Here is a 16,845-nt window from a genome sequence, read left to right as displayed (position 1 = left end):
CCCAGGCTGGACTAGAGAACTGCTGCAAGTCCCTTCCAACCCCACATTGCTATGATTCTCTTTTCCCCTGACCTCTCTCCAGGAGGGGCGGCAGCTGAGCCGGGAGAAGCCCCAGTTCGGTGCGCTGGTCTCGCAGCGGCTGACAGAGCTGCACCAGCTCTGGGACAAGCTCCAGTCGATGACAGAGGAGAAGGCTCAGCACCTCTTCGATGCAAACCGCTCAGATCTGTACGCGCAGAGCTTTTCTGACCTGGACAAGTGGATAGGCGAGATGGAGACGCAGCTGCAGTCGGACGAGCAGGGCACCGACCTGACAAGCACCAACAGGCTGCTGAAGAAGCTGATGGTAGATGGTGAACTCCCATGAGTACTGGCACTGTGGGGCTGGGGGTGGAGTGATGTCCTGCTGGGGAGTTGGGCGCATTGGAGACTGGCAGTACTAGGGGACGGATCAGTCTGCAGTCATCCCTTCCTGTCTCTTGCCCCTGTGGTTTGCAGGGGCTGGGGCTGCAGAGACGAAGCGGGGGAAAGGGATTCTCTGGCAGCAGCTTGCTCTACCCACGCTCTTCTCAGCTGGCAGAGGAGACGCTCATCCTCTCAGGGAAAGAAGCATTTGTAACCTCCATAGATGTCTAGCCGTTAGCAGGGGACAGACAGCCACATGGCGTTAGGCTAGCTTGGACACTGCCACTGGCTGGGGCAGCCTGTCCTGAGCTTCACCGATTCCAGCAGCTCAGATTCACCAGAGACTGTTACTAGCCTCATCTGTGCCAATCCACAGAGCATATGAGCTGGCAGTCACTGTTACAGAGGCTCGGGTCTCTAGCTCAAGCTGCAGCTGCTCATACTTTAGTTGAGAGGGCTCTAGTTCAGTCCCCTGGGTCCCTTGCAATCCCTCCCTCCTGGGTAATCCGAACAGCCTTCCTCCAAGGGGATGAATCCTGCAGGGACTGGTCATTTTAAAACTCTTTTCTATTTTGTTTTTAATTCAATCTAACCCTGTAGAAACATTCAGCATGTGTGTATCATGCTGCCTCCAGGGCAAGGTCTTCTCTGGGATTGAACCTATGGATCTAAAAGCAGGAGCTGGCACTGTCAGGCCAGATCCGTCACCTCAGAGGGACAAATAGACTCATAAACCTATCCATGGTCCAGCCACTAGCAGGGGATGGGTAGTTGCACTGGGTTAGCCTGGGTCATGTTTGGAATTAGGAGCCATGAAGACAGGTTTCAGAGTAGCAGCCGTGTTAGTCTGTATTCGCAAAAAGAAAAGGAGTACTTGTGGCACCTTAGAGACTAACCAATTTATTTGAGCATAAGTTTTTGTGAGCTACAGCTCACTTCATCGGATGCATTCAGTGGAAAATGATAGCCATGAAGAGCATCTCTGTGAGAACTGGCTGGAAAACGGGCTTTTTTCCACAGAAAATTCTTTGAAAAGGAAATAAAAAGTCTTTGTCAAAAGCTTTCCCACAGTAAAGTTCAATTTTTTGATGAAAAATCAAAGTCTGAAATCTTCAATTGGGAACCGCAGCTTCGGTGTCTCATGGGAGCTGAGTCTAGGCGCCTCGTGCTCCGATATCCTCTATAAGCCAGGCTCCGTGTTGGACTACATCTCCCATGGTGCATCATGGTGTCCCCTCATAGAGCATGAGACGGTTACATCATGGAAATCCCTGGCAGTGGTGCATCATGGGAGATGTGGTCTGGCCAGACAGCCTGGTCCATAGAGGAAAATGGGCATGAAGAAAATAAACTACAGTTCTCATAAGGCACTGCAGCTGGCTCTCTGAATGGATATATTTCAGTTTTCAAGGCATTCTGTTTTTTCATTGAAAAATCAATGTTTTCTGTAGAAAGCAAACACTTTTCGCAAAAAATTTAGTTGAGTCAAAAACCCAACTTTCTGTAAAAAACAAACAAACAAAAAAACCCAAAAAACAGGTTGTTTGGTGATTATTTGATTTTTACGAGGAAACAAACTGAGAAGTACGAAGAGGTGACTGATTTACAGCTTGCCTAGTTTCCGAATACCGCATGCTTCATGGGATCTCCAACAGAATTATGCAATTTCACACCTTGTCAAAGCTGCAAGACAGGACTATACAAACCCAGTCGATACTGCAGAGATGTAACACGTTGGGGTGGGGGTCACAGTAACGAAATAGGAGAAGACGTACATAAGTAGGGAAAGGAAGGCTCTGGGGCGGGGAGGGGAAAGGAGGAGAGGTTTGGGGGTCTGGCATTCTTTGAGCAGCATCAGCGTGCTTTATCCAAACATCTGTTGATTAGCCAGTGGCTGTTTCTGCGGCCGTGGCCGTGTGCCATCGCCTGGCTGGCAGTGGCGAACATCAACCCTTTGTTTTCAGAGACTCGATGAGCAAGTGAGCACACGGAAGAGAGAGATGGAAGAGCTGCTGTCACAGGCCCCTCCACCCACAGGGGATGTGCACGAGGCCGACAGCAAGCCGCAGAGCATCGAGAGAAGGTTCCTCGATCTCCTGGAGCCCTTGGGGAAGAGGAGGAAGGAGCTGGAGTCATCCAGAGCCAAGTACCAGCTCAACCGGGATCTGGCAGACGAAACAGTGAGCTCCCTGAAAGCCCACATGCACCATCTATGGCTCCTGGTGCTCCTTGCCTTCCCAATGGGCCTTTCGCACAAGCCTCCCAGCCCCTTGCGAGCATCTGCTCCATGCCCTGGGTGACACAGCAAGGCCTTGTACATAATTTATTAGGTGTATTACGGTAACTCCTAGGCGCTGTATCCATGGACCAGGCCTCTGATGTGCTAGGTGCTGTACAGAGACAGAACAAAGGGACAGTCCCTGCCATGCAGAGCTTCCATTCTGTCTCCTTTGGTTGCTGCTCAGTAGTGAGTAGTGTGAAGGAAGGTCCCAGACCAGCTCCTGGGAACTGGGTCACCGCTCTGACAGGGGGTTCAGGGGGTCGGGATGCCCAGGACTCATTGCTAGAGTGAGCCCTGGCAGGGCAGAGTCTGGGGGCCAGGGTGCAAGCGGCTGGCGCTGAAGCTTGAGTGGAGTCTGACTGGCTGGGCAGAGGGCTTGAGTGCCACGCTGTCAGATCGCCAGCCCACTGCGCCACATGCCATGCCGTGGCCTCCTGCCGTCCTCCCTGCCCCTCGGCTGCAGCCTCTCCATTCTCCTCTGCTTCCCTCTTGCAGCTCTGGGTGCAAGAGAGGCTGCCCCTGGCCAAATCCACTGACCACGGCACCAACCTCCAGACTGTGCAGCTTCTGATGAAGAAGAATCAGGTGAGTCTGTCTGTCACTGGCTGTTCGTCCCAGCACCAAGATCAAAGCCGGGCAGCAAAAGGTTAAATGGGCCTTTTCAGAGGCATTCAGGGTGCTGCAGGTACAGGACGTGGCTAGAAGCTGGCCCCAGATACATCCCCTAGGAGTCTGGTAACACGTACCTTGATGAGCTGCATAAACTGAGGCTTTCAGCCCTAGGAGATTTGGACACTCATTTTCCATTAAAACGAATGGCAGCTGGGCGCCCAGACCCCCTAGGCAGCACGGGAGGATCGCAGCCATGCTGGGGCTGTGGGGGGCCACAAAGTGATCACAGAGCAGCTGCGTGATGTGGTGTGCTGGTGCATCCCTCTGGCCCTGTGCCACCCTGTGGGGTTGTTACATCACAGAGCGATGTGGGCACCTAGGGGTGGGAGGCGTTTCTTCCCTTGGCTCTGCCCCCTTCCTGCCCAGAAGGGCTGCTGTCCCCACTGTGCTGCTGCCCATGCTGTGGGTCACCAGCACGGGAGAGCCAGAGGGCACCTACATCTCTTTCCTCCCGCGTGCCGGGGCGTAGGCCCGGAGCTTGTCAATGACGCTGAAGTCAGATGGTTACGGTGACTGTCCCATTGCTACAGACCATGGCCGCGGTCGGAGCTAGAGGCCACCTGGCTCATCCCTTCCCTGCCGAGTGTGACCCCGTCACTAGCCATACGCTTCAGCACCATCCTCCCGCTCCTTGGCATGTACCCCTTCACACACACAGGCCGGTATCAGCCCCTCCCACCCCTTAGTTGTGGTGACTCTCCGGGGCCTCTGTCTCTGTGGGTATTTTGATATTATTATTGATTAGCTGTATTATCATTGAGCCTAGGACCAGGCCCCCATTGCGCTAGGTGCTGTACAAATGCAGGAAAAAATGACGAGACTTAAACCAATATTTTCCCAGTGCCTGGGCACTAGCCGGACACTTTCATTGCCCGCGCACCAGCTGAACAGGAAAAAGCCACTTCTGCCCCTGCATCGGGGTGGTTAGCTGGGAAGCAGCTAGCATGCCCATGTGAAGGCAGAACTCCTGCCGTCCCCTCCGCTGGGCCTTCGTGATGCCCGCGGGGCAGCGGGCGTGTTTCTGGGGGGTGACGCGGGCTCTCCCCCACTAGACACTGCAGAAGGAGATCGCGGGCCATGCCCCGCGGGTGGAGGACGTCCTGTGCAGGGCTGAGCACATGGTGGCAGCAGCCGAGGGGGACTGCAGCGCCGTGGAGGAGCAGCGGTGGTTGCTGAAGGAGTCGTGGAGTGCTTTGCAGGAGGAGACGGGGAGGAGGTGGCAGCGGCTGCAGCAAGCGAACGAGGCCCAGCAGTACTACCTGGACGCCGGCGAGGCGGAGGCCTGGATCAGCGAGCAAGAGCTCTATGTGGTGGCTGATGAGAAGCCACAGGTGAGAACAGCTGGCGCTTAGCAATAAAACACGCAGAGAGCATGTCCCGCTGCGGTCAGTGAACTGGGGTCTGGGCGATGGCCAGCACACCGGGGGTCGCCCAGCTCTGCCCAGCGCTAAGTTTGGCTCCAGGTGTTTCTCCGGGTACGTCTGCACTGCAGTCAGGAGCGGGGTGCGTGGAGCACATGTAGACGCAAGCTAGCTGCTGTCTTGGGAGCAGTGAGCCTTCAGGAAAAGGCGAAAGGTTTACATGAGCTGAAGAGAAAGCAGAACACGGCAGCTGCTTGCGTGGGTACGCAGGGCCTGGGCAGGTGGGGCTAGGCCAGGCTGCCGCAGCGTCACCATTATTGATTCCCTACAGGAGCTTTCCTCTCAGGAGCAGCAGAAGGTCCCTAAAAGTGCGGGGGTCAGTGGTGTCCAAACTGAGGCCCCGTCCCCCTGTGTGTTTTCCCTGAGGACCCGCTCCCTGCTACCCCTTCTTCCCGAGCCCCAACCCCCACGCTGTCCTTTCCCCTGAGGCCCCCACCCCCACGCTGCCCCTTCCCCTGAATTCCTGCCCCCACGCTGCCTCTTCCCCCCCCATGACCTTGCCTCCTGCTCACTCCTCTCCACCTCCTTTCCTCCCCCTTTCCCCTCCATCGCTCACCCTTACAGCCAGTAAAGGGGGGGGACGTCCTCCTGACCCCCCCATTCCATCACCCCTGTTTCCTCTAGCTCCCACGCTGCAATAACACCTCCCAGCTGCAGTGCAGACCATCCCCAAGAGCCCTTGTGGGACAGTGGCTCTGCATGGGGTAGACGGTGCTCTCAGGTATTCCAGTGAATCCTCTTTCTCGCTGCCTGGCTGGCATGTCTTGCTCTAGGTCAAACTGATCCTCAGACTTGGGGATGGGAAGGAATTTTCCTCAGGTCACAGTGGCAGGGACCTGCAGTGGGGCAGGCATGGGAGTGAACTGCCTGGCACCTCAGCCTCTCCTGGGGCAAGGGGATTAGTGCCTGCAACAGTAGTTTAGTCTGTTTAGGGCTGAAAAGCTGCAGTTTAACTGACGTCGGGCTCAATCCAGGGGTGTCTGGATGAACTATAGTACCCTAGGCGGTGCACGAGGTCAGACGAGATGGTCCCTTCTGGCCTTGAACTCTCTGGAACTCTGTGGCCCCCCTCTCTGCAATACCACCCAGTGCATGCCCCAGTGGCGGGACGAGCCGGGCCCAGACCAACGGTGGATGCTCTGCAGCACAGAAGACGCTGTAGCCGCCAGATCCATTTATGGCTCAAACCCCCTGGGCTGTGTCGTCAGTTGTGTTTGCACGTGGTGTCCATTGAACGGCCCAGCACCGTCCCCAGGCCTCCTCCTACAAATGTCGACACCATGCCGGCACTGGGAGGCTGCTCCGGTCTGGGATTGGGTGTGCTGTGACTCCGGAGGCTCCTGCTGTGCTTGGTTGCAGAGGCTCCGTGTGGCCCCGTGCGCTGTGCTGCTGAGCCACGTTTGCTCCCCAGTGCCGCTCCTGGGGGGATTCTGCACCACTGCCCGCAATTTCTTTCCCCCCAGAAAATATAGTCTGCCCAAGAAGTGCTGCAGTTCCATCTTTTGCCCACCAGAGGCCGCTGTGTGCCAGAGCAGCCCGCTGCATTCATTACTACTTGCTTTTCAGGCGCCACAGCAGCCTCTGGTGGGTGAAAGGGGGAACTGCAGCACTTCTCGGCCAGAATGTATTTTCTGCGTGGGGAAAAACAATCCTGCACGTGCACGGTAGTGCAGAAGTCCCCCAGGAGTAAAATTCCACATGGCTCTGCTGTGCTCATGGCTTCATGCCTTCCCTAGTCAGGGCACTCCGGGGCCTCTTTCTGCATGCATGTGAATGTGCATCTGAGATGGGTGTGCTCCTGCCTTGTGTACATAGCTTTCCGCTCCTCAGCAATGGACACATCTGGCTATGTACTGCCAGTTCCGCGCGTTCCAAACGCCCGAGTTTGGCTTTAAAAAGTCCTGTGATTTTAAATGAAAGCCGAGAGTCTCCCATAATCACGTGACTCCAGAAGCTCAGGCTTGAGGAAAAGCACCAAATACCACGACCTTCCCCTAAACATCGGCCTCAGTTTTAAAACAAATTTTTACACACAAATCGGTTTTCAAGATGGGGGGGGGGGAATCCCCCTTCTCACATCTCTGAATCTAACCATCAGCAAAGAACACTCGGTTCAGGAGCAGGCTGCACAAAGGTGACTTTAAGTCACATTTCTGACCTCCTGATCTTCTGGGCCACAGAGGCTAGGGTGTAACTTAGCCCTAGGGCCCTGTTTAAGTTACAGCAGTCTCCCTGGGCTTCCCTCACATCGCTGTGTGCCCCAGCCACACCCCTGGCATGCCCCCTATACCAGGGCCTGTGAGGGAGTTCTTCAGAGGACAGCCTGTGTAACCCAGGCCTGCTGGGCATGGCACTCTGTCCCTGTCTAGTGGCATCTAATCTAGCTAGAGATTTGTGAGTCTGCTACAGCCTTAGCTAAGAGCCACGTGGCTTTTAGCTCAGGCAGTAGAGGCTCATACACTAAGTTTCAGAGGTCCCAGATTCTATCCTGCCCACCGAGAGAACACTCCCTGAGCCAGAGCTTTAATAGTCCATTTGCACTGCTTCCGTCCTTTCACCTGGTGGAAAGAGGCCAGAGCAGGGGTGAGGATCTCCGCTTGGAGATCTAGGCCATTTCCCTCAGAGCCAGGCCCTGTCATTACATACAGCAGGCTGATTTTGTCCTTGCTGATCATTGTGGGGTGGTTTGTGTGTCACTGCAATTGAAAAACGCCCAGCCTGGGTGTGGCCCACCTGAGACCAGATGGTTGTTCCAGGGGCACGTTGTAATACACAGAAGTCTGTAGATGCGTAACTAGGTGCTTAGTAAATCAGGTGCCAGTAGATGGTGCTCCACAATACGCACCTTTTTTCACGGGCTTTGTCAGAACAATAAGAATGGTTCAGTGTCAGCCAACCCCAATCATGAGCCAGGCCCCCCGATATCATGAGATTTAAAATAAATACTAAATGTTGGCCGAGGGAAGCAGGGTGTCTTAGTGGCCCGCGTGCTGGGTGGGGACTCAGGAGATCTAGGTTCTTTCTATTCCTTGCTCTGCTGCAGGGTGACGTCGCCTTTCTGTGCCTCAGTTTCCCCTCTCTGCAATGGAAATAATGATGCCAACCTTCTTTGTACAGCACTTTGAGATCTAGTGATAATGAAAGTGGGCGTTGTTGTTATTATTTTAGTTGCCTTCTGGTTTCTAAGCTGTGAGGGTCACACTGGGCTCACGATTTCCAGCTTTTCTCCATAACCACGGGTGCTAGGAAACGTTCTCCTGAAAGCCGGGTAATCATGTGACTCCAGGAGCTGGGGATTTAAGAAAAATCCATAACTATTGTGCAGTTTGGCAGCACTGGTTGCTATGGCCATGTACTGCATGTGGCTTCCTGAGTGCAGCAAGACACACACACTCTTAGCAAGAGCACCCCAAAGGGAGCTTGCAAACCCCCTGATTGGAAATGGCTGGGACAAGGCAGCATGGCAGGAATCCTGCACTTGGCACTAGTTTGCATAGAGGCCAGAATGGCAGGCGCCCCTTTGAACAAGCGAGGGCCCAGTTCCCGGCTTTGTCGCCCACGTTCTGCCCCGATGTCTGGCCAGTGGAGGGCAGTGGAGCATCAGAATGGGAATGTTTGCCCAGGTGTGCGTGGGCTCTGGCAGCCCGCCCCGGTGCTAACCATGTCTGGTTGCAGGATGAAGAGAGCAGCATTGTTATGCTGAAGAGACATCTTCGCCAGCAGCGCACCATGGACGACTATGGCAAAAGCATCAAGCAGCTGGCTGGCAGGGCGCAGACGCTGCTCTCTGTGGGCCATCCGGAGGGGTACGTATGAGCCAGGCACGGGAACCCCTTACTACCAGAGCATCGACCAACCATCTAGGGACACTGGGGTGGGGAGCGGCCTGCCTGCCAGCTCTTGGTAGCTGCTTCAATTCCAGCTCCTTGGGCCCATAAATGTGCAGGGACTAGCACCAGCCCTGTTGGCTCTGCTGTGTAGGTTCGGAGTATGTCTACATTGCAGCTAGATGGGTAACTACCAGCCGGGGCAGACATGCATACACTACCCCTGTTCGAGCTAGCACCCTCCAGAGAGCAGCACAGCAGTGGGATGGGCGAGTCGCCCGTGTAAGCACCTTGGGTCTTGGACGGGATAGCACTAGGGGCAGCTAGCCCCTCCTGCCACCCGTGCTACCACCGCCATATTGCTATATTTAGCGGGCTAGCTTGATCAAAGCTAGTGAGAGTAAATCTACCGGAGCTTGGAATTACACGTTCCCTCAGTGTCTATACGGGACTGTCCGGCTGCACAGATGGACAGAGAGACAGCCAGATGGCAGGTCTCCTGTTCCACTCAGAGATGCCCAATCCAGGGCCTTTGGCTCCTGGCCTCTACCACTTGGGCTAAGAGCAAATCCGTCCCACGTCATATTAAGGTTCCATTTGTAAAGGGTTAATAGATACTCGGGCCGTGAGCAGGATGTGTGGCAGGTGACTATAGGCCAGGTCAGAAGGTCTTATAAACTATGGGTATAAACCGTGGTTGTGAACTGCCTGCTGGGTTCTGTAACAATCTGCGACAGCTGATGAGCCATTCATTAAAACATTGACACATCACACATTGACTCACCTCATAGGACCTGTTTATAAAGGGAACCTTCCTATGCAGAGTGACCAGCAACTCTCCTTGGGATCCGTGGGCCTTCAGCTTCTAGACAGGATGCAGAGTAACTAGCATGTCATGTAGCTCTGAAACAGAGGTTTGGCTGGCACGTTGGGGGTTAATAAATGTTCTAGCAAGTTTCCCTTTAATGATGCTGTTTGCTGGGAATGCCAGACTTATTGTTGGCATTACAGTAGCATGTAGAGGCCCCAGGTGACATCAGGGCCCCATGGGGGCCGGGCGGAGCACAAACACACAGCGAGAGACAGGCCCTGCCCCAAAGATCTCACATTCTAAACAGACCGGGGTGGGAGGGGAAATAGAGTCACTGAGAGGGGAATGGACTTGCCCAGAGTCACCCAGCAGGTCAGTGGTTGATCTAGGAATTTACCCCTCAAGGAGCTCAATCTATTAAGCTTAACAAAGGGAAGGTCATTTAAGGGGTGACCTGATCCCAGTCTATACGTACAGATGTGGGGAACAAATATTTAACAATGGGCTCTTCAATCTAGCAGAGAAAGGCCTACCATGATCCAGTGGCTGGAAGTTGAAGCTGGACAAATTCAGACTGGAAATAAGGTGTCAGTTTTTAACAGTGAGAGTAATGACCATTGGAACAAAGGTGGTGGTGGGTTCTCCATCACTCCCAATGTTTAAATCAAGATGGGATATTGTTCTACAAGCTCTGCTCTGGCTCAGTCAGGAATTAATTCAAGGCCGGTCTCTGGCCTGTGTTATACGGGAGGTCAGAGGAGATGATCACATGGTCCTTTAGAAGGTGGGATCTATGAACCCAGGTCTCCTGACTCCCAACCCAGTGCCGTGCCCCCTGGGCCACACTGGCTCTGACTGTCCTGAATACAGCTGGTTACAAATTCTCCAACAGACACGGTTTTTCCTCGGGAAATTATTATTAATTTGTATTATCGTATCACCGAGGACCCCTGCCAGGGCCCAGGCGCTGGGCAGACATAGAAGGAAAAGACAGACCCTGCCCTGCTATTTTGTTGAAACTGAGGCTTAATTTACACTAGGAAGATTTGCCAGCATAGCTATGTCAGCTAAGAGTGGAAAAAGTCTCAGCCCCTAGCCAGCAAAACCTCCAGTGTCGGTACAGCTAAGCTGGGAGACAGGGGCTTCAGTCAGTTTAGCTGATGTCATCCTGGGCAGCAGGGAAGTCTCTGTCGTGTGCACCAGTGGTTCTCAACCAGGGGTGCGTGTACCCCTGGGGGTACGCAGAGGCCTTCCAGGGAGCACATCAACTCATCTAAATATTTGCCTAGTGTTATAGCTAGCTACATAAAAAGCCCTAGCGAAGTCAGTGCAAACTAACATTGCATACAGACAATAATGTGTTTATACTGCTCTGTATGCTATACACTGACATGTAAGTGCAATATGTATATTCCAATCGATTTATTTTATGACCGTATGGTAGTAATGAGAAAATCAGCAATTTGTCAGTAATAATGTGCTGTGACACTTTTGTATTTTTATGTCTGGTTTTGCAAGCAAGTAGCTTTTAAGTGAGGTGAAACTTGGGGGTAAACAAGAGAAATCAGACTCCTGAAAGGGGTATAATAGTCTGGAAAGGTTGAGAGCCACTGGTGTGGACAATGCTGAAACTTTCTCTGTGAATGTGTCTATTTCGATGACATTTCCTTTTGAAAAAGAATGGGAACATTCCGGTTTGATCCTATCGGAACGGGCCATCCCGAGTGCTCGGTTAGTTTGAGATTGTATTGTAAGTTACTGTATAAGAGACGTTGTTTCTAAAGGTTGAAATTGGGACAGTTCACTTTCCCCCAAGCACTTTTTATTTTAACATTTTGTGTTGCGGGAAATTTGGATTCCGACGGGGAATGCCAGCGTCTTCCGAACCACGGGGCTCCCGGCCATCATGGTCGCTGACCCGCCTACTGTCTGTACCTCCCAGGGAGCAGATCATCCGGCTGCAGGGGCGGGTGGATAAGCAGTATGCGGGGCTGAAGGACCTGGCAGAGGAGCGCCGGCACAAGCTGGAGAACATGTACCACCTGTTCCAGCTGAAGCGGGAGGTGGACGACCTGGAGCAGTGGATCGCGGAGCGCGACATGGCCGCCTCCTCCCAGGAGTTGGGGCAGGATTACGACCATGTCACTGTGAGTTAGCGTGCCGGCCAAGGACTGGCAGGGCTGAGGGCACGGCTGCCCCGGCCTGATGTTTCCACAGCAGCAGTGCATCGTGAGGCTGGAGCTTTCTGTAGCCTGGCGGGGCGAGGGGATCTTTCTGGAAACAGAGCTGTAGGGCAGCCTAGCCATGGGGGCAGAGGGAAGAGGAACACTCCCAGGGCAAGGGTGTGTGTGTACAGAGCAGCGCACCCAGGATAGGGGTGGGAGGGCTGTACAGAGGAGCATGCCCACAGTGAGGTGGGCGGTACGGAGGAGGCAGAGGTGGATTACCATTCTGTGGGGCACTGGGCCAGAGCAAGAAGGGGCCCCACCACCCACATCCCAGTGCTCCTACCGGGGAAATGGGGTCAGGGCGCGGGGGCTTCCCCCACTCCCCTGCAGGAGCGCCGGGTGGGGGGAGTGGATCGGAGTGCGGGGGTGCCCATTCTTCCGGGCCCCCAGTTGGCCGGAGCCCCTGGGCACGGCCCCGTTCGCCCAGTGGCTAATCCGCCACTGGGAGGAGAGCGCCCCTGGTGAGGATTGTTTCTCTGCCAGCTGCTGCGGGAGAAGTTCCGGGACTTTGCGCGGGAGACGGGCAGCGTGGGGCAGGAGCGCGTGGACAACGTGAACCTGGTCATCGAGCAGCTGATTGACGCCGGCCACTCGGAGGCCGCCACCATGGCTGAGTGGAAGGACGGGCTGAACGAGAGCTGGGCAGACCTGCTGGAGCTCATTGACACGCGCGTGCAGCTGCTGGCCACCTCCTACGAGCTGCGCAAGTACTTCTACGATGGCACCGAGATCCTGGGGCTCATCCAGGAGAAGCAGCGGGAGCTGCCTGTGGAGCTGGGTCAGGATGCCCACACTGCCGAGTCCTTCCACCGCATGCACACGGCCTTCGAGCGCGACATCCACCTGCTGGAGGGGCAGGTACGGCTCCCCCACTGCAGGACCTTGGGGCTCCTAGAGCACCGGGGGTCTGGGATCAGACTCATCTCTGCCGCGATAGAGCACCTGCCGGCGATGCCCCTGGGCTGCCTTATTGCCAGCTGCTCCTTGCTCCCGGTCGTCCCGTCACAGGAGCACCATGGCTCGCTGGGGAGTGTTTTCCCTGTGGTGTGGCTAGCTGGGGGAAATGGGGTGCCGTGTCTGCCCCTGCTTGGGTTTCGCTAGGCCATGCTCTGCTTTTGCACACGTAGGCCACCAGCCACGGAACATGGCTCGTAGGTGATGCATGGATTACAGGGCCAGATGAGGCCACTCTGAGCTCCTGTAAACCAGCCAGAGAACCTCCCCCAGGGATCCCTGCCACCAGCCCAGAACTCCGGGCTGAGCTGGAGCAGAGCTTTGAGAGGGACGATCCAGCCTGGATTTACAGATGCCGTACCAGGGTTGGAGAACCCGCCATGCCCCGGGCGATCTGTTCCCTGCTAAACATCTGCCTCTCATTTCAAACTGGAATGTTGCTGATGTCAGCTCCCAGCCACGGCTCTCGCTTTGACGGTGTCAGATCAGCGGTTCTCAAACTGCAGGCCGGGACCTCAAGTGGGTCGCGACCCTGGTTTAATGAGGTCACCAGGGCTGGTGTTAGATTTGCTGGGGCCCGGGGCTGAAGCGAAGCCTGAGGGCTTCAGCCCTTGGTGGCGGGGCTCAGTCTTCAGCTTCAGCCCTGGGCCGTGGGTCTCAGGTTACAGGTCCTCCCACACGGGGTTCAAGCCCTTGGGCTTTGGGTTTGCCTCCCCCACCCCCGCCAGGGGTAGCCAGGCTTGGGCAGGCTCAGGCTTTGGTCTCCTCTCTTGGGGTTGTGTAGTAATTTTTGTTGTCAGAAGGAGGGGTCGCGGTGCAATGAAATCTGAGAACGGCTGGACTAGATTACAGAGCCCCTGCTAGCAAAAATCTCCTGCCCGGCCTGATAGAGCAGGATCGAGTCAGCTCTCAGCCTTCTCCTGAATAAACTAACCAGATTGAGCCCCTTCAGTCTCGTGCTGCACGGCCGGTTCCCAGACCTCACATCGCCCCGTAGCTCTTTTCTGAGCCCTTCCCTGTTTTTCAACATCCTTGGACCAGAGTGGGCTCAGTCTCCAGGACCGGTGCCATACACAGACACAATACCACCTGCCTGGTCCTACTCAATATTCTCACGTTAATCCTCCCAGGTACGGCATCACCCTGGCAGCTCATGTTGAGTTGCTTGTCCAGTGTGATCCCCAAGTCACTTTCAGAAGCCCCACTTTCCCGGTTCAGCCCCCCATGCTGTAGTTGGGGGCTGCATTCCTTGTTCCTAGATATAGAACCTTGCATTTGGCCATATTAAAATACATGTTGTTTGCATGTGCCCAGCTTACCAAGTGACCCATCCTTGTTGTTATTTACCACTTCCTTGTCTCTGTGTCAACCAGTGGTTGGGATCAGCCCTGTCTGACAGACGGGAATTGTGATGGGACTCCCCGGTCTAGAACTAGAGGCGGGTGGTAGAGTGGGGCCCAGGAGTCATGGAACCCGCGGCTCGGCTTTCCCCCCCTTGGCCACATTTCCCCATGCTCTCTCCGGCAGGTCCAGCAGTTCCGGGAGGTAGCAGCGCGGCTGCAGACAGCCTATGCGGGGGAAAAAGCTGACGCAATCCAGAGGCACGAGCAGGAGGTGGTGAGGGCCTGGAAGTCCCTGCTGGATGCCTGCAGCGGGCGGCGGGCACAGCTGGTGGACACAGCCGAGAAATTCCGCTTCTTCAGTATGGTCAGGGACCTCCTGTCTTGGATGGAGAGCATCACCCGGCAGATCGAAACTCAGGAGAAGCCCAGGTAAATCGCCATTGAGAGGGAATGGCTCTGGCCCGCCCTGACTCACCCCCTCCCCACACATGGACCCTGAATAAGCCCCACACAGGGTCCGACATGCCACGGTGGCGTCTCTATTCCCAGCTTTTAAATGCTCACCTGACACTCATCAGAGACTGAGAAGCAGCCTTGTACTTCGCAAGTCTCCCCTTCTGTAGAGACAGGGTGATCATATTTCCAAAAGGGACATGAAGTGGGGCTAGCCTGAGCCCTTCCCCGCCTCCATGCGTGGGGCTGGCCCAAACCGCTCTCTCGAACCCATCTCCCCACACAGGGCTGGCCCATGTCACTCGCCTGAGCCCGGCCCCTCCCGCCACTCCCCCCCCCTACGCAGGGCTGGCGTCGCTGCTCACCCGAGCCCTGCCTGCCCTCTGACCGAGCCCTGCCTTCCCACCCTGAGTGGGGCTGGTATCACCCCTCGCCCCCCTCACGTGTTCCTCCGCACCCCTCCTTTGGGGGGGGGGCAAAAATGGTCATTTGTCCCGTTTGCTGTTGCCAACTGGCCACTTTTGCCCAAAAAGTCGGGACGGCCGGGAGAGGGCTTAAAAAAGGGACTGTCCCGGCCCAAACGGGACGCATGGTCACCCTATGCAGAGATGTCTCGTCCGTGGAGCTGCTGCTGAAATACCACCAGGGGATCAAGTCCGAGATTGAAACCAGGCAGAAGAGCTTCGCCAGCTGCGTCGACCTGGGGAAGAGGCTCCTGCAGCGCAGACACCAAGCCGGTGCCGAGGTGAGGCGCACGGGGCCTCACGCTCTCGTTTGGCCTCCATGGGCGGGGCAGCCCAGCCTAACTCCATCTTGCAGGGTGCCCTGCGGCCACGCCTCCCACTGGGATCCCTCACGGGAGAGGTAGTCCGGCTGGTGAGCCCAGCCCGCCATGCACAGGGGGAGCGCGGCACACCCAAACTACAACTCCCAGGAGGCACCGCGGCAGCATTGCTGAATTGAAATATTCTGGTTTTCCGGGTGGGTTTTTTTTTTTCATTAAAACCGCAACCTTTTCCGCGGAAAATTGACATTCAAAATGAATTTTTTTTTTTCTTTCTGTCAAGACTGAGCCCCTCCCCACACTTCCGACCCCACGGCCGGAGGTGTCATTCCTCGTTCAGAGCCTGCAAAGTGCCCAGCGTGTCCTGGGTGCGCCGTGTAAAGCAACATCCGATGGAGGTTTCCCGCCTGAGGGCCCTCCGGAGCAGCGCGAGGCAGACCTGTGGAGCCAGTTACAGAGACACCTGCCGGAGCCGGGAGTGGAAAACGCCGTGGTTATTTCTCTCCTCTCTCCCCTTCCAGATCAAGGAGAAGCTGCTGCAGCTGACGGAGAAGAGGCGTGAGATGATGGAGACGTGGGACAGGCGCTGGGACTGGCTCCGCCTGTGTGAGTGGCACACGGGCATGTCGGTGGTGGGGGAGCGTCGGTGGGCACCAGGAAGTTGCTGGGACTTCACCCAGACCTCTAAGTGATTAGCACCCGCTTGGCCCCAGGACCCTGAGCTCTGTGAAATGGGAGCTCTGGAAAATCCGGCCCGTGGTCTGCAGCAACAAACCATGGACAGGCGGCTCCCAGGGGAAGGGGGTGGGAGGAAACATACTGCCCCACTGAGATGGGTGTGGCATGCTGTGCTTTCCCCAGCGCGACACGGGACCCCATCCCCCTAGCGTGCACCGGGACTGGGTGCAGGGAGCCTACGTCGGCCTCAGCGGTCAGCATTGGGGCCTGGCGTAGGAGCCTCAGCCTGCTTAGGGGGAGGTTTGCAGGGACCCACCTGCCTCTGCTGAGGGGGCAGTTGCATTTGTTGGGGGAGGGATGTCCCAAAACCCTGGGCTCCCAGCTCCTGAAAACTCCCCGCTGGGGTGCAGGAGGGTTGGCCTGAACCACTCTGGGTCTCCCTTTTCCCCAGTCCCCGAGGGGGGTGATGCTCGTGCCCTGATCTCTGCAGAGCGCTGTGTGCTCCAGGGTATTAACGAGCAGGACACTAGCGTCCTCCTCCTTGGGGGAGCCAGCCAGCTCCAGCGCGGAGACTGGCCCTGCTCCCCCACCCCCGCCTGCCGCGGGCATGTAACGCGCCGCTCTGCTCTCCGCGGCAGTGCTGGAAGTGTGCCAGTTCTCCAGGGACGCCTCGGTGGCCGAGGCCTGGCTGATCGCCAAGGAGCCGTACCTGGCCAGCGGCGACTATGGACAGACCGTGGACAGCGTCGAGAAGCTGCTGAAAAGGCACAACGCCTTTGAGAAATCCACCGCCACGTGGGAGGAGCGCTTCGCCGCCCTGCAGAGGCTGACCACGGTGAGCGTGCCCCGGGCCTAGGTGGGCGGGCATCAGCAACGGGGATCGAACCGGGGAACCTCAGCAGCTAGGATGCCAGGAGCAGGCTCCTGTGAGCTGCGACTAGAGGGGGGCAGAGAGCCGCCCCCACGGGCAGAAGCTGCACTGGGAAGG

At 56.2% G+C, this 16,845-nt stretch overlaps 1 protein-coding gene across 1 annotated transcript in view; it reads left to right on the top strand.

Moving 5' to 3' along the window:
* Nucleotides 1-16,845, top strand: part of SPTB (spectrin beta, erythrocytic) — a 134,624-nt gene that overhangs the window by 90,097 nt on the left and 27,682 nt on the right. Inside the window, exons 20-30 of the mRNA XM_048854341.2 lie at nucleotides 83-346; nucleotides 2,370-2,585; nucleotides 3,182-3,271; nucleotides 4,411-4,689; nucleotides 8,455-8,585; nucleotides 11,360-11,564; nucleotides 12,129-12,503; nucleotides 14,127-14,371; nucleotides 15,002-15,140; nucleotides 15,701-15,785; nucleotides 16,496-16,692. Of these exons, the coding sequence (XP_048710298.2) occupies nucleotides 83-346; nucleotides 2,370-2,585; nucleotides 3,182-3,271; nucleotides 4,411-4,689; nucleotides 8,455-8,585; nucleotides 11,360-11,564; nucleotides 12,129-12,503; nucleotides 14,127-14,371; nucleotides 15,002-15,140; nucleotides 15,701-15,785; nucleotides 16,496-16,692 (2,226 nt within the window). The remainder of the gene's footprint in view (nucleotides 1-82; nucleotides 347-2,369; nucleotides 2,586-3,181; nucleotides 3,272-4,410; nucleotides 4,690-8,454; nucleotides 8,586-11,359; nucleotides 11,565-12,128; nucleotides 12,504-14,126; nucleotides 14,372-15,001; nucleotides 15,141-15,700; nucleotides 15,786-16,495; nucleotides 16,693-16,845) is intronic.

Source organism: Caretta caretta, chromosome 6, assembly GCF_965140235.1.
Source record: "Caretta caretta isolate rCarCar2 chromosome 6, rCarCar1.hap1, whole genome shotgun sequence".
NCBI classification, from domain to species: domain Eukaryota; kingdom Metazoa; phylum Chordata; order Testudines; family Cheloniidae; genus Caretta; species Caretta caretta.
The sequence above is the reverse complement of the archived record's forward strand: the minus strand, read 5'-3'. Positions and strand labels throughout refer to the sequence as shown.